Below are 20,830 nucleotides of genomic sequence, written 5' to 3'. Positions count from 1 at the left end.
CTTCGTTGGCCATGGCAGAACACTGACATTCCTGTCTTGCAGGAAATCACGCACAGAACGAGCAGTATGGCTGGTGGCATTGTCATGCTGGAGGGTCATGTCAGGATGAGACTGCAGGAAGGGTACCACATGAGGGAGGAGGATGTCTTCTCAGTAACGCACAGCATTGAGATTGCCTGCAATGACAACAAGCTCAGTCCGATGATGCTGGGACACACTGCCCCAGACCATGACGGACCCTCCACCACCGAGTACAGGCCATCGATGTAACACTCATTCCTTCGACTATAAACGTGAATCTGACCATCACCCCTGGTGCGACAAAACCGCGACTCGTCAGTGAAGAGCACTTTTTGCCAGTCCTGTCTGGTCCAACGTCAGTAGGTTTGTGCCCATAGGCGACGTTGTTGCCGGTGATGTCTGGTGAGGACCTGCCTTACAACAGGCCTACAAGCCCTCAGTCCAGCCACTCTCAGCCTATTACGGACAGTCTGAGCACTGATTGAGTGCGTTCCTGGTGTAACTCCGGCAGTTGTTGCCATCCTGTACCTGTCCCGCAGGTGTGATGTTTGGATGTACCGATCCTGTGCAGGTGTTGTTACACATGGTCTGCCACTGCGTGGATGATCAGCTGTCAGTCCTGTCTTCCTGTAGCGCTGTCTTCGGCGTCTCACGGTACGGACATTGCAATTTATTGCCCTGGCCACATCTGCAGTCCTCATGCCTCAATGCAGCATGCCTAAGGCACATTCACACAGATGAGCAGGGACCCTGGGCATCTTTCTTTTGGTTGTTTTTCAGAGTCAGTAGAAGGGCCTCTTTAGTGTCCTAAGTTTTCATAACTGACCTTAATTGCCTACCATCTGTAAGCTGTTAGTGCCTTAACGACCGTTCCACAGGTGCATCTTCATTAATTATTTATGGTTCATTGAACACGCATGGAACAGTGTTTAAACCCTTTACAATTAAGATTTTGATATTTACGAATTATCTTTAAAAGACATGGTCCTAAAAAAAGACGTTTCTTTTTTTGCCGAGTTTAGGTAGTGACATATTGTGGCGCACTATTGGCGAAGCATCGTTAGGATTTGGCCGGGGTAGGCAGTCATTGTAAATAAGAATTTATTCTTAACTGACTTGCCTAGTTAAAATAAAGGTTAAATATTTATTTTTTATTTTAAAGTTCTACAGTATTAAGTATGCAATAATTCTGAGTACCACTAGGGTAAATGTTTTCTTATGTATGATGTATTATCACAACTGACAGCTGTAAACAGTCCTTAAAGAGGACAGTACCAGACCTCCCGGTCTGCTGCAGCTAAACTGACCATGTCTCTCTCTGTCCCTCTCCCTCATAAAGGCACAAACGGCTGTGTGGAGGATAATGGCGGCTGCAGCCACCTGTGTTTCCACCGGCCCCAGGGCCTGCGCTGTGACTGTCCCATGGGCCTGGAGCTCCTCAGTGACATGAGGACATGCGTGGTGCCCGAGGCTTTCCTGCTCTTCACCAACCGGGCTGACATCCGCTCCATCTCCCTCGGGACCAACTCTAACGACGTTGCCATCCCCCTCACCGGGGTCAAGGAGGCCTCCGCCCTCGACTTTGACGTCTCCGAGAACAGGATCTACTGGACTGACGTCAGCACTAAGGTGAGAATGACTCCTTTTCTCTGTCATTCTATTCTAGTCATTCGTTTTAGGGTTTCCATTCTAATTTTGGGGGTTTGTTTTCTGTCATCTGGGTTAATTTAGCTATCGGGATGTTTTATTTATATTTAAGCTCCAGTCTTTTTTGGTTCATATTGAGCTCAGTGCCTGACTGTTGTACAAGTGTCTGACTCTACTCCACTGTCCTCCCTCCCTCAGACCATCAGCAGGGCCTTCATGAACGGCAGCTCTGTGGAGCATGTGATCGAGTTTGGGCTGGACTACCCAGAAGGCATGGCAGTAGACTGGATGGGCAGGAACGTGTACTGGGCCGACACAGGGACCAACCGCATAGAGGTGGCCCGGCTGGATGGACAATACCGGCAGGTCCTGGTGTGTAAGGACCTGGACAACCCTCGCTCACTGGCCCTTAACCCTGCCAATGGGTAAGATTGACTGGGATCCAGCTCATCTGCATGACACAACTCACAGACCTGTCTGACTGGCATGAGCCTGGTCCCAGATCGGTTTGAGCTGTCTTGCCAGCTTTGAACGTGTGAGAATGTCCATAGGAGTTGGAATGGCAAGGCGGTACAAACGGATCTGAAACCAGGCTAGGCTGACGTCATCTGTTCACCAGTACCCATAGAGATTACTGTCTGGCTGGATGAATTCCCTTCGCATGATTCGTTCCCTCTGACTTTCTTAGGCAGGGAGTGTAGTGAGGTTGCATCAGTGGCACAGCACTGCGGCTTTCAAGTTTTAGTCACGTGCACATGTACAGTGAAATGTCTTTCTTGCAAGCTCTTTCCCAACAATGCAGTAATCAATATCAGTAGTACTATAAAATATAGCCGAACAAAAACACACGAGAAATAGAAATAAGAAGAACACAAGTAAGCTATATACAGGGTCAGTTCATGGTCCGTGCCAATACCATAGTTACAATGAGCAGGAATACAGTGTGGTAGAGGTAGATATGTATTGGGGTAAGGTGACTAGGCATCAGGATATGAAGATAAGATAAACAGAGTAGTAGCAGCAGTGTGTATGCGTGATGCGTGTGTGTAGAGTCATTATGAATGTGTGCATGTTGTGTGTGAATACATTTAAGTGTGTGAGTGTATAGCCACAGAGTCAGTGCAAAAATAAAATAGAAGGGTCAATGCAGATAGTCTGTGTAGCCATTTTGTTAGCTATTTAGCAGTCTTATGACTTAGGAATAGAAGCTGTTTAGGAGCCTGTTGGTGTCAGACTTGTTGCTCTGGTACCACTTGCCGTGCGTAAGCAGAGAGAACAGTCTTTGGCTTGGGTGGCTGGTGTCTTTAGCAATTTTCACCACCTGATTTGGAGGTCCTGGATGGCAGGGAGCTGGGCCGCAGTGACGTACTGGGCTGTCCGTACCACCCTCTGTAGCGCCATATGATCAAGGGCAGTGCAGTTGCCAAACCAAGCAGTGATGCAGCCAGTCAAGATGCTCTCAACATTTTGAGGATCTGAGGGTCCAATCCAAATCTTTTCAACCTCTTTAGGGGGATGAGGTACTGTTGCGCCTTCATGACTGTGTGCGGACCATTTTAAGTACTTTAGTGATTTGGACACTGAGGAACTTGAAGCTCTCAACCAGCTCTCGATCAGCTCCCCCCCGTTTCCTGCAGTCCACGATCAGCTCTTTGGTCTCTACTGATGTTGTTGTCCTGGCACCACATTGCCAAGTCACTAACCTCCTTTCTGTAGGCGTCTCATCGCCGCCGGTGAAAAGGCCTACCACTGTCGTGTCGTCAGCTAACTTGATGATCGTGTTGGAGTAGTGCGTGACCATGCAGTCGTGGGTGAACAGTAGGGGACTAAGCACACACCCCTGTGGAGCCCCCATGTTGAGAGTCAGCATGGCGAATGTGATGTTGCCTACCCTACCCTTACAGACGGAGACTTCTCCTCCATGTGAGGAGTTGTTAGTCGATACATGTGTGCCAACATGTCACAGCTTTTACATGTCACTCTGCAGGATGAAGTCATGTCCTGGAGCTGTCAAGAGTCATGCTTGTGGCTTCTGATGCATTTTTACCACCTAGCCTTAACCCTCAGCATGGTTTCCTTTCTCAGATACTGAACTGGGTTGAGTTCTACAGGTATTGTCCCCATTGCTGGGGCCGTTGCCATTTACCAATTTACCAGTCCATATTGAATTAGTTTGGGAATGCAGACATAGTCTTGGCTGGCATCAAGTGTTTGGGGATATATGGGCTAGAGGTCGACCGATTTATGATTAATACCGATTATTGGAGGACCAAAAAAAGCCGAAAAATCGTCCGATTAATTGGTATCGGCTTTTCTTGGTCATTATATATATATATATATATATATATATGACAATTACAGCATTTCTGAATGAACACTTATTTTAACGTAATATAATACATCAAAATTAATTTAGTCTCAAAAAAAAATAATGAAACCTGTTCAATTGGGTTTAAATAATGCAAAAACACAGTGTTGGAGAAGAAAGTAAAAGTGCAATATTTGCCATGTAAAAAAGCTCATGTTTAAGTTCCTTGCTCAGAACATATGAAAGCTGGTGGTTCCTTTTAATATGAGTCTTCAATATTCCCAGGTAACAAGTTCTAGGTTGTTCCATATTTTATCTAACGGGTGGCATCCCTAAGTCTAAATATTGCTGTTACATTGCACAACCTTCAATGTTATGTCATAATTATGTACAATTCTGGCAAATTAATTACCATCTTTGTTAAAAAGAAATGGTCTTCACACAGTTCGCCATGAGCCAGGCGGCCCAAACTGCTGCATATACCCTGACTCTGCTTGCACAGAACGCAAGAGAAATGACACAATTTCCCTAGTTAGAAGAAATTCATGTTAGCGGGCAATATTAACTAACTATGCAGGTTTAAAAAATATATACTTGTGTATTGATTTTAAGAATTGCATTGATGTTTATGGTTAGGTACACATTGGTGCAACGACAGTGCTTTTTTTCGCGAATGCGCTTGTTAAATCATCACACGTTTGGAGAAGTAGGCTGTGATTCGATGATAAATTAACAGGCACCGCATTGGTTATTTGCAACACCGGACAAGCTAGTTAAACTAGTAATATCATCAACCATGTGTAGTTAACCTCTAGCGTCGAGCAATCCCGTATCCGGGAGCGTAATCATAGCCTCAAGCTCATTACCATAACGCAACGTTAACTATTCATGAAAATCGCAAATGAAATTAAATAAATATATTGGCTCACAAGCTTAGCCTTTTGTTAACAACACTGTCATCTCAGATTTTCAAAATATGCTTTTCAACCATAGCTACACAAGCATTTGTGTAAGAGTATTGATAGCTAGCATAGCATTAAGCCTAGCATTCAGCAGGCAACATTTTCACAAAAAACAAGAAAAGCATTCAAATAAAATCATTTACCTTTGAAGAACTTCGGATGTTTTCAATGAGGAGACTCTTAGTTAGATAGCAAATGTTCAGTTTTTCCAAAAAGATTATTTGTGTAGGAGAAATCGCTCTGTTTTGTTCACCACGTTTGGCTAAGAAAAAAACCAGAAAATTCAGTCATTACAACGTGAACTTTTTTCCAAATTAACTCCATAATATCGACAGAAACATGGCAAACGTTGTTTAGAATCAATCCTCAAGGTGTTTTTCACATACAGTGCCTTGCGAAAGTATTCGGCCCCCTTGAACTTTGCGACCTTTTGCCACATTTCAGGCTTCAAACATAAAGATATAAAACTGTATTTTTTTGTGAAGAATCAACAATTGGGACACAATCATGAAGTGGAACGACATTTATTGGATATTTCAAACTTTTTTAACAAATCAAAAACTGAAAAATTGGGCGTGCTGCGATTACAGCTGTAAGTCGCTTGGGGTATGTCTCTATCAGTTTTGCACATCGAGAGACTGAAATTTTTTCCCATTCCTCCTTGCAAAACAGCTTGAGCTCAGTGAGGTTGGATGGAGAGCATTTGTGAACAGCAGTTTTCAGTTCTTTCCACAGATTCTCGATTGGATTCAGGTCTGGACTTTGACTTGGCCATTCTAACACCTGGATATGTTTATTTTTGAACCATTCCATTGTAGATTTTGCTTTATGTTTTGGATCATTGTCTTGTTGGAAGACAAATCTCCATCCCAGTCTCAGGTCTTTTGCAGACTCCATCAGGTTTTCTTCCAGAATGGTCCTGTATTTGGCTCCATCCATCTTCCCATCAATTTTAACCATCTTCCCTGTCCCTGCTGAAGAAAGGCAGGCCCAAACCATGATGCTGCCACCACCATGTTTGACAGTGGGGATGGTGTGTTCAGGGTGATGAGCTGTGTTGCTTTTACGCCAAACATAACGTTTTGCATTGTTGCCAAAAAGTTCAATTTTGGTTTCATCTGACCAGAGCACCTTCTTCCACATGTTTGGTGTCTCCCAGGTGGCTTGTGGCAAACTTTAAACAACACTTTTTATGGATATCTTTAAGAAATGGCTTTCTTCTTGCCACTCTTCCATAAAGGCCAGATTTGTGCAATATACGACTGATTGTTGTCCTATGGACAGAGTCTCCCACCTCAGCTGTAGATCTCTGCAGTTCATCCAGAGTGATCATGGGCCTCTTGGATGCATCTCTGATCTGTCTTCTCCTTGTATGAGCTGAAAGTTTAGAGGGACGGCCAGGTCTTGGTAGATTTGCAGTGGTCTGATACTCCTTCCATTTCAATATTATCGCTTGCACAGTGCTCCTTGGGATGTTTAAAGCTTGGGAAATCTTTTTGTATCCAAATCCGGCTTTAAACTTCTTCACAACAGTATCTCGGACCTGCCTGGTGTGTTCCTTGTTCTTCATGATGCTCTCTGTGCTTTTAACGGACCTCTGAGACTATCACAGTGCAGGTGCATTTATACAGAGACTTGATTACACACAGGTGGATTGTATTTATCATCATTAGTCATTTAGGTCAACATTGGATCATTCAGAGATCCTCACTGAACTTCTGGAGAGAGTTTGCTGCACTGAAAGTAAAGGGGCTGAATAATTTTGCATGCCCAATTTTTCAGTTTTTGATTTGTTAAAAAAGTTTGAAATATCCAATAAATGTCGTTCCACTTCATGATTGTGTCCCACTTGTTGTTGATTCTTCACAAAAAATACAGTTTTATATCTTTATGTTTGAAGCCTGAAATGTGGCAAAAGGTCGCAAAGTTCAAGGGGGCCGAATACTTTCGCAAGGCACTGTATCTATTCGATGATAAATCATTCGTGGCAGTTGGGTTTCTCCTCTGAAGCAAATGGAAAAATGCACGCAGCTGGAGATTACGCAATAATTTCGACGGAGGACACCAAGCGGGCACCTGGTAAATGTAGTCTCTTATGGTCAATCTTCCAATGATATGCCTACAAATACGTCACAATGCTGCAGACACCTTGGGGAAACGACAGAAAGTGTAGACTCATTCCTGGCGCATTCACAGCCATATAAGGAGACATTGGAACACAGCGCTTTCAAAATCTGGGCCATTTCCTGTTTGAAATTTCATCTTGGTTTCGCCTGTAGCATCAGTTCTGTGGCACTCACAGATAATATCTTTGCAGTTTTGGAAACGTCAGTGTTTTCTTTCCAAAGCTGTCAATTATATACATAGTCGAGCATCTTTTCGTGACAAAATATCTTGTTTAAAACAGGAACGTTTTTTTATCCAAAAATTAAAAGAACACCCCCTATATCGAAGTTAACTAGTGATTATGTTAAGATTATTTTTTAATAAGATAAGTTTAATGCTAGCTAGCAATTTACCTTGGCTCCTTGCTGCACTCGCGTAACAGGTAGTCAGCCTGCCACGCAGATTCCTTTTGGGGTGCAATGTAATCAGCCATAATCAGTGTCCAAAAATTACAGATTATTATGAATACTTGAAATTGGCAATAATTAATTGGCCATTACGATTAATCAGTCGACCTCTAATATGGGCTCGTTCTACTATGTATAAAGCAGCTCTGTGTCTCCTCAGCTACATGTATTGGACAGAGTGGGGAGGCAAGCCCAGGATCGCCAGGGCCCACATGGACGGCAGCAACATAATTACCCTAGTGGACAAAGTGGGCAGAGCCAACGGCCTCACCATCGACTACATCGACCAGAGACTCTACTGGACCGACCTGGACACCTGTATGATAGAGTCAACCAACATGCAAGGTAAACGCATACAGTAGTCAAGCTCTTCTCCAACCCCTCTGTTGTTTATGATTGATGATACATGATGAGCATAAAACTCTGTAATATTGCTGTGGTTGACAGCAATATTCATTCATGTCCATTCTCCTTTTCCACCCAATATTACTGTACAAATATATCATATTGCTGTGGTTAACATCAATATCCTCAGATCTTCAATAATCCATATATTGATAATCATGTTTCATCCAGGTCTGCAGAGGGAGATAGTGGCTGACGACCTCCCTCATCCGTTCGGTCTGACCCAGTACCGGGACTACATCTACTGGACAGACTGGAACCTGCGCAGCATCGAACGGGCCGACAAGCGCTCTGGGCTGAACCGCACCATGGTCCAGGGACGCCTGGAGTACGTCATGGACATCCTGGTCTTCCACTCCTCTCGCCAGGACGGTGCCAATGACTGCTCCCAGAACAACGGCAACTGTGCCCACCTGTGCCTGGCGTCACCCTCCGGCTCCCAGTGCCGCTGTGCCTCCCACTACATCCTGGACTCAAACAGCAGGAACTGCAGCTGTGAGTAGAGAAATGACCAGGGCCGGCATTAACAGGGGGTTGTTGGGTTTATGTTTTTAATTTGGTTCAGTGTTGTATTTAGTGTGTTGGTACAGTCAGTTTATTCTGTTTTGAGACATATGCACTAATCTCCTGTGGACATTTTACTGTAAGTTGGAAATTGAATCTCTCTGTTAAGAGTAGGCGAGTCAGTGTATTTTACAACGTCTTTGCTCTAGAAGGATGTATTGTCTTAATCAAATCCAGGTGTGTCTACAGCCCTTGGCCATGCAAAACCTCATAACACGTGTCTGTCTGAATCATACCATGAGCTGACCTCAGACTTTCACTGAGGCCTGATGTGGACAAGTGTTAGAAAGGAGGTTGCTGTGCACATATCACAGACTGAGCATTCCTCTGGTCTTGGCATGGGATGAAGGCCCTGTGTTCCTACATGTATTTTTCTTTCTTACTGCTGCATACTTCCCTGGCCTCTGGGGACCACTGATTACTGCATTCTATTAAGCTGATTACAACATCCTGAGTCATGGAAAGGTTGGTAGGAGAGAGGGAGGAAGAGATGTAGAGGGAGGGGACAGAGAGAGTGAGCGAGATGGAGAGATTCAAATGTTTGGATTGGGCCTGTTAACCTCTGACCCCTCCCTCCCTCCAGCCCCCTCGAGCTTCCTCCTGTTCAGCCAGAAGGCCTCAATCAGCCGCATGGTTCTGGGTGAGCAGAGCCCCGACATCATCCTTCCCATCCACGTCCTCCGCAACGTCCGGGCCATCAGCTACGACCCCCTAGACCACCTGATCTACTGGGTGGACGGGCGGCAGAACATCAGGAGGGCCCGCGACGATGGCACACAGGTGAGTCATGCTGATAAAGAGGACCATATATTTACATACACACTTAAGATGCATATAGTATATTGTGTATATTAATTCTAGTTTACATGCATATAAAGTTGAGGGAGTTATAGAACTTAATTTAATTGACGTCAGTGCAGCCATCATGCACAAATACATTTGTTTGAACACTCGCATATCTTTTGTCGACAGTGTGAAACCTTTCACAATTATAGGCCCTTTCTCTAATTTAATATCTATCTCCTTCATCCTTTTCCAGTCGTCAGTGGTGGTGTCCACCACTTCCACCCACCAGCAGCAGCCTGACAAACAGCCCCACGACCTGAGCCTGGACGCCTACAGCCGTACTGTCTACTGGACTTGTGAGGCCACCAATACCATCAACCTCCAGCGCCTGGACGGAGATGCCGTGGGCGTGGTGCTGCGAGATGAACATGACAAACCCAGAGCCATTGTAGTCAACGCCGAAAAAGGGTGAGGAGGGAAGGGAGAGTGTTGTATCAAAGAGGAGACTGGAAAACAAAGTGCTGCCTGGTTCATACTGTTACAGCTCGAGGCAACTGTTTTTTGTGCAAATAGAGGCAGACTGACTCAATAACTGGATTTAGGGATAGCAACATTTCTATTTCAAATCTCCCAGGCTCGGTTTTCAAATCTACCCCGATTGTGGTGGACTTGGGAATGAAAAACCGAGGGACCTCACTCACTTGAAAGCTTTTGAAAATAAACAGGACTTCCAAAATAGTTCAGTGTCCCCTTATGAAATATTTTCAAGTGAGCGATGCCACTTGTATGTGTGTAAATATAGCAGTTGGCTGGCGGGCAGATCAGGGACTGGGTGTGGCACTCCTCCAAGCAGCAGAGTAATTAATGGGTGATCAGGTGTTTAGTGATGTGGTGTTGACAATTTGACATAGGAGACTCTGTGGAACAGTGTTTATTTTCCTTCGATAGGGCAGGGAAGGAACCACAGCCCCAAGTAACTACGAGACTGAGAATGTCAGGTCATGTGTGCAGCAGATGGTTGTGTTTACTGTTCTGCCTGCACTACTTTCTCCTCTCCAGTGGTGCAGTAGTATGGTCAGGGCCGTAGGTCAGGCCCTGGCAGGCTGCACTGTAATTGTGATGCTCATTGTCGATGCGGCCGTCGTCCATGTTCCGTTCTATTTGGGGCTCTCCTATGTGGTTTGGCTTGGATGTGGCGGAGGTGACTTCTCTCATAGGAGTGACCCGGAGTAAACTAATCAGCATGAGACGTTTAATCCCAAAAATCTCGAACTGAATATTGTTGGCAATCAGCTTGACAATTTTGATAATTTGACATGGTCTTGTAGTTGTTTTTATCCAATTTGAAAGTTGCATTCAGTTGCTTGTCTCTCCATGGGCATGGAAAGCACTAAATAGACATTGAAGATATTTGGTCAAGCTCAGTACACAGTCTCAAAAGGTTACAGGCAGGTTGAAGAGCTGTGGGGTTCATTTGTTTTCTCCCACTTTCCCTTGAAGTGACGGCTTCTACATTTACTCAAAGCATTATGTTATTACATTAATACTTCCGGGTTGGAGCGAGCGGTCGCATCTGCACTCGGTCCGCAGGTAGTATTACATTTCATTACATTTCATTATAGTACAACGGTTTGATTTGTCTAATCTTAGCAATTTCTTCTTAGCTAGCTACATAGCCGTCTTTGTATCATAGATAATTGCGTAATTATCGTATTTCGTCGTCCTAACGCAGTCTACACTGCCCTGCAGCTAGCCAGCTAGCTAACGTCCACCGTTAGCTAGTCCACCGTCTACCGATTAGCAGCACAACTATTACACTCAACTGAACGACTTGATTAGTGTAGTGTTAGCTAGCTACATAGTTGTCTTTGCTGTCTTCGTACCCAAGATAATTGTGTAGTTTAGAGTGTGTAGTTTTATGTCGTCCTTAACATAGGAGACTCTGCTAGCTAGCCAACAGCTAGCCAACGTCTACCGAACAGAACTTCTGCACTCAACAATCCGGTCGCATTTCGCTTCGCTCCACAGGTAGTATCACATTTTTCATTTCATTTCATTACAGTACAACGGCTTGATTTGTTTGATCGTAGCTAGCTACATAGCTAGCTACATAGCCGTCTTTGTATCAAAGATAATTGTGTAGTCTAGAGCGATTTCCTAGGTTAGCTAGCCAGCTATTGTCGTTCTTTTAACGCAACGTAACGTAATCAACACTGCTAGCTAGCCAGCTGGCCCGAATAGCAGCACAGTAGAAACTATTACACTCAACGGAACGACTTGATTAGTGTAGTGTCAACAACGCAGCCAATGCCAGCTAGCCTACATAGTCAACAACGCAGCCTCTGCCAGCTAGCCTACTTCAGCAGTACTGTATCATTTTAATCATTTTAGTCAATAAGATTCTTGCTACGTAAGCTTAACTTTCTGAACACTCGTGACGTGTAGTCCACTTGTCATTCCAATCTCCTTTGCATTAGCGTAGCCTCTTGTGTAGCCTGTCAACTATGTGTCTGTCTATCCCTGTTCTCTCCTCTCTGCACAGACCATACAAACGCTCCACACCGCGTGGCCGCGGCCACCTAATCTGGTGGTCCCAGCGCGCCGACCCACGTGGAGTTCCAGGTCTCCGGTAGCCTCTGGAACTGCCGATCTGCGGCCAACAAGGCAGAGTTCATCTCCGCCTATGTCTCCCTCCAGTCCCTCGACTTCTTGGCACTGACGGAAACATGGATCACCACAGACAACACTGCTACTCCTACTGCTCTCTCTTCGTCTGCCCACGTGTTCTCGCACACCCCGAGAGCTTCTGGTCAGCGGGGTGGTGGCACCGGGATCCTCATCTCTCCCAAGTGGTCATTCTCTCTTTCTCCCCTTACCCATCTGTCTATCGCCTCCTTTGAATTCCATGCTGTCACAGTTACCAGCCCTTTCAAGCTTAACATCCTTATCATTTATCGCCCTCCAGGTTCCCTCGGAGAGTTCATCAATGAGCTTGATGCCTTGATAAGCTCCTTTCCTGAGGACGGCTCACCTCTCACAGTTCTGGGCGACTTTAACCTCCCCACGCCTACCTTTGACTCATTCCTCTCTGCCTCCTTCTTTCCACTCCTCTCCTCTTTTGACCTCACCCTCTCACCTTCCCCCCTACTCACAAGGCAGGAAATACGCTCGACCTCATCTTTACTAGATGCTGTTCTTCCACTAACCTCGTTGCAACTCCCCTCCAAGTCTCCGACCACTACCTTGTATCCTTTTCCCTCTCGCTCTCATCCAACACTTCCCACACTGCCCCTACTCGGATGGTATCGCGCCGTCCCAACCTTCGCTCTCTCTCCCCCGCTACTCTCTCCTCTTCCATCCTATCATCTCTTCCCTCTGCTCAAACCTTCTCCAACCTATCTCCTGATTCTGCCTCCTCAACCCTCCTCTCCTCCCTTTCTGCATCCTTTGACTCTCTATGTCCCCTATCCTCCAGGCCGGCTCGGTCCTCCCCTCCCGCTCCGTGGCTCGACGACTCATTGCGAGCTCACAGAACAGGGCTCCGGGCAGCCGAGCGGAAATGGAGGAAAACTCGCCTCCCTGCGGACCTGACATCCTTTCACTCCCTCCTCTCTACATTTTCCTCTTCTCTCTCTGCTGCTAAAGCCACTTTCTACCACTCTAAATTCCAAGCATCTGCCTCTAACCCTAGGAAGCTCTTTGCAACCTTCTCCTCCCTCCTGAATCCTCCTCCCCCTCCCCCCTCCTCCCTCTCTGCAGATGACTTCGTCAACCATTTTGAAAAGAAGGTCGACGACATCCGATCCTCGTTTGCTAAGTCAAACGACACCGCTGGTTCTGCTCACACTGCCCTACCCTGTGCTCTGACCTCTTTCTCCCCTCTCTCTCCAGATGAAATCTCGCGTCTTGTGACGGCCGGCCGCCCAACAACCTGCCCGCTTGACCCTATCCCCTCCTCTCTTCTCCAGACCATTTCCGGAGACCTTCTCCCTTACCTCACCTCGCTCATCAACTCATCCCTGACCGCTGGCTACGTCCCTTCCGTCTTCAAGAGAGCGAGAGTTGCACCCCTTCTGAAAAAACCTACACTCGATCCCTCCGATGTCAACAACTACAGACCAGTATCCCTTCTTTCTTTTCTCTCCAAAACTCTTGAACGTGCCGTCCTTGGCCAGCTCTCCCGCTATCTCTCTCAGAATGACCTTCTTGATCCAAATCAGTCAGGTTTCAAGACTAGTCATTCAACAGAGACTGCTCTTCTCTGTATCACGGATGCGCTCCGCACTGCTAAAGCTAACTCTCTCTCCTCTGCTCTCATCCTTCTAGACCTATCGGCTGCCTTCGATACTGTGAACCATCAGATCCTCCTCTCCACCCTCTCCGAGTTGGGCATCTCCGGCGCGGCCCACGCTTGGATTGCGTCCTACCTGACAGGTCGCTCCTACCAGGTGGCGTGGCGAGAATCCGTCTCCACACCACGTGCTCTCACCACTGGTGTCCCCCAGGGCTCTGTTCTAGGCCCTCTCCTATTCTCGCTATACACCAAGTCACTTGGCTCTGTCATAACCTCACATGGTCTCTCCTATCATTGCTATGCAGACGACACACAATTAATCTTCTCCTTTCCCCCTTCTGATGACCAGGTGGCGAATCGCATCTCTGCATGTCTGGCAGACATATCCGTGTGGATGACGGATCACCACCTCAAGCTGAACCTCGGCAAGACGGAGCTGCTCTTCCTCCCGGGGAAGGACTGCCCGTTCCATGATCTCGCCATCACGGTTGACAACTCCATTGTGTCCTCCTCCCAGAGCGCTAAGAACCTTGGCGTGATCCTGGACAACACCCTGTCGTTCTCAACTAACATCAAGGCGGTGGCCCGTTCCTGTAGGTTCATGCTCTACAACATCCGCAGAGTACGACCCTGCCTCACACAGGAAGCGGCGCAGGTCCTAATCCAGGCACTTGTCATCTCCCGTCTGGATTACTGCAACTCGCTGTTGGCTGGGCTCCCTGCCTGTGCCATTAAACCCCTACAACTCATCCAGAACGCCGCAGCCCGTCTGGTGTTCAACCTTCCCAAGTTCTCTCACGTCACCCCGCTCCTCCGCTCCCTCCACTGGCTTCCAGTTGAAGCTCGCATCCGCTACAAGACCATGGTGCTTGCCTACGGAGCTGTGAGGGGAACGGCACCTCAGTACCTCCAGGCTCTGATCAGGCCCTACACCCAAACAAGGGCACTGCGTTCATCCACCTCTGGCCTGCTCGCCTCCCTACCACTGAGGAAGTACAGTTCCCGCTCAGCCCAGTCAAAACTGTTCGCTGCTCTGGCCCCCCAATGGTGGAACAAACTCCCTCACGACGCCAGGACAGCGGAGTCAATCACCACCTTCCGGAGACACCTGAAACCCCACCTCTTTAAGGAATAACTAGGATAGGATAAAGTAATCCCTCTCACCCCCCCTCCCCCTGAAAAGATTTAGATGCACTACTGTTCCACTGGAGGTCATAAGGTGAATGCACCAATTTGTAAGTCGCTCTGGATAAGAGCGTCTGCTAAATGACTTAAATGTAAATGTAACTGATTACACTCAGACTGATATTTTTTTTAAATGGTTCCCTTTTGACTTGAAGAAGCAGAACCAAATTACAAACAGACGAGCGTTTGCGCAATAGCATTTCTTCCTTCAAGTCTTCTGTTTAAACAGGTGTTAAGGGAGGTTCTTATCAGAGCTGATAGAAGCTGGTGTGAGACGTAACAAACCGGGAAGGCCCACAGCCCGATAATAGCCTCTACTCCTCCAGGCTCTGAGAGGGGGCCAACTTAACAGCCCTGCGCTCTTGTCTACACCCAGCACAGTACAATACATGCTGCCCTGCCCACTCATCAAAACGCATATCTCAACTGTTATTTATCTCCCATCTATCAGTAAATCTCTGACTGATTTCCATGTTGTAGTGTGATTAATATATATATATATATCAATGTTGACTAATGTCTAAAATCCTGTACACAGTTGGTGGTTTAAGGTTGGGCAGCAACTGTTCAAATGTCTGTCAGTATGCTTTTCGTTGTTTTTTTTCTTACTGCCTCCATCTCTCCTGTAGGTATATGTATTTCACGACCATGCAGGATCGCTCTGCTAAGATCGAGGGAGCGTCTCTGGATGGGACAGAGCGGGAGTCTCTGTTCACCACGGGTCTGATCCGGCCTGTAGCCCTGGCCCTGGACAACAAGCTGGGGAAACTCTTCTGGGTGGACGCTGACTTGAAACGCATTGAGAGCAGTGACCTCACTGGTGAGTCCCAATGCTAAAGAAGTGTGGACAGCCATTCTAGATCCAGAACGTCAGCACTCAAACACTGCTGATCATCTGAAAAGCTGTTGTTGCTATGGTTTATCAGTTTTGACAGCATTTATTTACATCTTTCATTCTCAGTAGTACACAGCAGTACCATGGAAAATGACACAATGTTCCTCGAGTCCAAACAGTGTGGTCTAAAATAGTCTGCCCATCTTCCTAATACGTTTGAAAGCCTACATCTTCACACTAGAAAAGCCTGGCCTCTTTGGACCCCCCTTCAGGCCAATGAGGAGTCATTTGGACTCAACATACTAATAAATACAATTTAATGTATGCTATCGGGAAAATAATACTTTGGTTGTGTTCATGAAGAACACAATAGCATTTGTATTAGTTTGTTACTGTAGGCTGTGGAGTAGATGGAATTGTGATATTTTGAAAAAGGGCGCATCTCATCAGTCTTAAGAGTTATTTGGCAAGGGTAAGTGTTTTTGCTGTTGTTTTTTAAACATCAGAATCTGCTTTTTCTGATACTATATAGAAATCAAGTCTTGCCTTCCTGTGACACTACAATGATATGAAAAGGTCACTTTTTCATGCAAAACAACTGTTTTTAACAATTCAGTTTGATACCGGTGCTAGGCGCACCAGTTTGAGTGTTGAACTGCAACGCGGCTGGGTTTTTCATGCTCAACATTTTCCTGTGTGTATCTAGAATTGTCCACCACCCAAAGGACATCCAACCAACTTGACACAACAGTGGGGATGCATGGGGGTGCAACTCAATATTAGGAAGGCGTTCCTAATGTTTTGTACACTGTATGTGTGTTAAATAGACTTATTTTAGGAGAAGTCCAGAACAGAGGGGGGCATGACTTTAAAATGGCAGGGAAATTTCCATTTCAATTCACATTGGGTCAAAATTATCCCCTTGGCCTTTCTAGTGTTAAATAAATCCCCCTGCCTCTGAAGTCTGGACTGGATATGAACAATACAGCATCCAGACTGATTTCTCCAGGCCATTTATGCACCATCAGGCTGTAAAGTTATACAAGAGAGTGTCTTTATTTTTGGCAGACCATGTTTGGCAACAGTTATTGAATATTAGTCAACCTGGTTTTAGTGATGGTGTCTATATTTATACCTATATACCTATATGTTCTATGATAAAGTTTAGAACTTAAGAAGGAAGACCTAAGGGTCTGAAAATAAATGCATTTGGGAGGATACACCGTCTTTGATGTGAGATATAGGATATCTATTGTTTGGTGTATACTACCCTTGTTCTGAGGTCATTCCTCTTCCTTCTCCCAGGAGCCAATCGGATCGTCCTCCAGGACTCTAACATCCTGCAGCCCATGGGTCTGACAGTGCTGGGGGAGCACCTGTACTGGATCGACAGACAGCAGCAGATGATCGAGAGGGTGGACAAGCTGATTGGGGAGAAGAGGACCCGTATCCAAGGCCGCATTGCCTACCTCACCAGCATTCACGCTGTGGAAGACATGGACCCTACAGAGTTTGGTAAGGCACCTGGAGGAGCCTGTGTTTAGCCACTTCCTATTGCCTCAGCAGATACCAATTATTTTGGAAAACAATGTGTGATGCAGTGCTTTATTACAACAGAGTTCCGTTACTCTCCAGGGGCAAAAACTCAATGTCCACGTCTTCTCCTTCCTCTTCTCCACAGCTTCTCATCCCTGTTCCCATGACAACGGAGGCTGCTCACACATCTGCATTGCCAAAGGAGACCGGACACCACGCTGCTCCTGTCCCATGCACCTGGTCCTGCTGCCCAACCTGCTCATCTGTGGAGGTACAGCTGCAACACATTCAATAATGATGTGCGATACACAATAAGTCAAGTTTTACACCAGGCATTGGCTCTGAATCTAAACTCCTCCCACTTCAGACCCACCCACCTGTTCCACAGAGCAGTTCACCTGTGCCACGGGCGACATTGACTGCATCCCCATGGCATGGCGCTGTGACGGCGTTGCTGAGTGTGATGACAACAGTGACGAGGAGCACTGCCCCGTATGCTCGCCAATCCAATTCCAGTGTGACAAGGGCCAGTGTGTGGATGCTCAGCTACGCTGCAACGGAGAGCCAGACTGCGCAGACAACTCCGATGAACAGGACTGTGACAGTACGTTCACTCAACTGACTTTATGCACAATATTGACACATACTGCTGTACCATCTTGGTAGTATGTAAGACGTTTTAGTCCAATGTAAATATAGTCTTTCGGTTTTTGTATACATTTCACTCTTTTTTACATTTTCGAATTAAATATACCTTCCTGCAACCCGCCTCACCCAATGTGGTACGGATGTGCTATTTTTTAGACCTTATAACTGGAACCTCCATCAGCAGCTAGCCAGCTAATTAGCTACTAGCTATTTAGTCATTGTTAGCCACTGCTTGCGGTCTTTACCTTTAGCTCGGACTCCAGACGCTTTAGCCCAGATAATACTTGCCAGTCTGCTGATATTTCGCTGTACATTCTTTTTTTCCCACTACATCACTGGATTCCTGCCGCAAGCTCTGGACCCTTACACCGGATCTTCGCAGCTAGCTAGTTGCTACTGAGTGGCTATTGTAGCGAACGCCCTTGTCCAGAAGCATGCACCAGTTAGCCTCGAGCTAGGCCCATCTCCCGGCTAGCAAACGAAGTACATCAACTACAAAACCTCTCTTGCCAATTGGCCTGTACCCTTTGTCGACACTGAGCCCCACCAATCCATCACCACTGGTCTGCTGACATAATTCAGCCGATGTGCTCTCAATCGTGGATGTTGGTGATGATCCATCTGCTAGCCCGGGCACGCTATGCTTCCTGAAAGCCGTGTCTCCCGCTCGCCTAGCATAGTAATCGACTACCGAACGGCTCCCTGTTTCATCTATTGCTGCTCATTGGACCCTATGATCACTCGGCTACACAGCTGATGCCTGCTGGACTGTTCATTAACACAGTACTTCATGTTGTTTATCTGTCGGCCCCAGCCTCGAACTCAGGCCCTGTGTGTAGCTAACTGATCCTCTCTGCCCATTCATTGCCATTTACCCGTTGTTGTTGTCGTCCTAGCTGTTTACCCGTTGTTGCCTTAGCTCCCCCAATCAACACCTGTGATTGCTTTATGCCTTTCTCGAATGTCAATATGCCTTGTATACTGTTTAGGGCAGCTCTCGTTTTATTTTACTACAGAGCCCCTAGTCCTGCTCAACATGCCTCAGATAGCCCGCTTGTCCCACATGCGCAGACCACACCTAGCTTAACTGGCGCCTCCAGAGACAAAACCTCTCATCGTCACTCAATGCCTAGGTTTACCCCCACTGTACTCTGCACCCTACCATACCCATCTGTACACTATGCCCTAAATCTATCCTACTACACCCAGAAATCTGCTCCTTTTATTCTCTGTTCCCAAAGCACAAGACGACCCGTTCTTATAGCCTTTAGCCGTGCCCTCATCCTAATTCTCCTCTGTTCCTCTGGTGATGTAGAGGTTAACCCAGGCCCTGTGTGTCCCCAGGCACTCTCATTTGTTGACTTCTGCAACCGTAAAAGCCTTGGTTTCATGCATGTTAAATCAGAAGCCTCCTCCCCAAGTTTGCTTTATTCACTGCTTTAGCACACTCTGCCAACCCTGATGTCCTAGCCGTGTCTGAATTAGGAAGGCCAGCAACAATTCTGAAATTTCCATCCCCAATTACAACAAGACAGAACTGCTAAAGGGGGCGGAATTGCAATCTACTGTAGAGAGCCTGCAGAGTTTTGTCATACTATCCAGGTCTTAGTTAGAGCTTCTACTTTTAAAGATCCATCTCTCCAGAAATAAGTCCCTCACTGTTGCTGCTTGTTATATACCCCCCCCCCTCAGCTCCCAGCTGTGCCCTGGACACCATATGTGAATTGATTGCCCCCATCGATCATCAGAGTTCGTACTGCTAGGTGACCTAAATTGGAATATGCTTAACACCCCAGCCGTCCTACAATCTAAACTAGATGCCCTCAATCTCACACAAATGATCAAGGAACCTACCAGGTCCAACCCCAAATCTGGAAACATGGGCACCCTCATAGATATCATCCTGACCAACTTGCCCTCCAAATACACCTCTGCTGTTTTCAACCAGGATCTCAGCAATCACTGCCTCATTGCCTGCGTCCGTTATGGGTCCGCGGTCAAACGACGACCCCTCATCACTGTAAAATACTTCTGCGAGAAGGTCTTTCTCATCGACCTGGCCCGGGTATCCTGGAAGGATGTTGACCTCATCCCGTCAGTAGATGATGCCTGGTTGTTCTTTAAAAGTGCTTTCCTCACCATAAATAAGCATGCCCCTTTCAAAAAATGTAGAACTAAGAACAGATATAGTTATTGGTTCACTCCAGGTTTGACTGCCCTTGACCAGCACAAAAACACCCTGTGGAGTACTGAACTAGCTTCAAATAGTCCCCGCGATATGCAACTTCTCAGGGAAGTCAGGAACCAATACAGAGTCAGTTAGGAAAACAAAGGCTAGCTTTTTCAGATATTTGCATCCTGCAGCACTAATTCAAAAAAGTTTTGGGACACAAGTCCATGGAGAAGAGTACCTCCTCCCAGCTGCCAACTACACTGAGACTAGGAAACACTTGTCAGCACTGATGAATCCGTGGTAATCAAGAATTTCAATAGGCATTTCTCTATGGCTCGCCATGCTTTCCACCTGGCTGCCCCAACCCTGGCCAACAGCTTTGCATCCCCCCGGGTTTGGAAATAAATTAACCCAACAGCAACTGGCCCAAGCCCCCACCCACTTCACCCAAATGTTTTGAAAGAGCTGCAAAATCTGGATCCCTACAAATCAGTTGGGCTAGACAATCTGGACCCTCTCTTCCTAAAATGATCTGCTGCCATTGTTGCAGCCCCTATTACTAGTCTATTCAACCTATCTTTCATATCGTCTGAGATTCGACCGATATCCATCTTACCCTGCCTTTCTAAAGCCAAGTGAACAAACAGATTACCAACCATTTCGAATCCCACCATACCTTCTCCGCTAAGCAATCTGGTTTCAGAGCTGGTCACGGGTGCACCTAAGCCACGCTCAAGGTCCTAAACAATATCAGAACCGTCATCGATAAAAGACAGTACTGTGCAGCCATCTTCATTGACCTGGCCAAGGCTTTCGACTCGGTCAATCACTGTATTCTTATCGGCAGACTCAACAGCCTTCGTTTCTCTAATGACTGCCTCGCCTGGTTCACT

The 20,830-nt window shown here is 46.5% G+C and overlaps 1 protein-coding gene across 3 annotated transcripts in view; it reads left to right on the top strand.

Annotated features, from left to right (window-relative positions):
* Positions 1-20,830, top strand: part of LOC115109274 (low-density lipoprotein receptor-related protein 5-like) — a 92,629-nt gene that overhangs the window by 63,762 nt on the left and 8,037 nt on the right. For all 3 annotated transcript variants that reach the window (XM_065009689.1, XM_029634005.2, XM_065009690.1), the window contains 10 exons: positions 1,361-1,650; positions 1,867-2,093; positions 7,672-7,856; positions 8,088-8,411; positions 9,064-9,260; positions 9,520-9,734; positions 15,375-15,565; positions 16,886-17,095; positions 17,262-17,387; positions 17,484-17,720. In XM_065009689.1, coding sequence (XP_064865761.1) covers positions 1,361-1,650; positions 1,867-2,093; positions 7,672-7,856; positions 8,088-8,411; positions 9,064-9,260; positions 9,520-9,734; positions 15,375-15,565; positions 16,886-17,095; positions 17,262-17,387; positions 17,484-17,720 — 2,202 coding nt within the window. The remainder of the gene's footprint in view (positions 1-1,360; positions 1,651-1,866; positions 2,094-7,671; positions 7,857-8,087; positions 8,412-9,063; positions 9,261-9,519; positions 9,735-15,374; positions 15,566-16,885; positions 17,096-17,261; positions 17,388-17,483; positions 17,721-20,830) is intronic.

The sequence above is a fragment of the Oncorhynchus nerka genome, linkage group LG25, assembly GCF_034236695.1.
Source record: "Oncorhynchus nerka isolate Pitt River linkage group LG25, Oner_Uvic_2.0, whole genome shotgun sequence".
NCBI lineage: Eukaryota > Metazoa > Chordata > Actinopteri > Salmoniformes > Salmonidae > Oncorhynchus > Oncorhynchus nerka.
The sequence above is the reverse complement of the archived record's forward strand: the minus strand, read 5'-3'. Positions and strand labels throughout refer to the sequence as shown.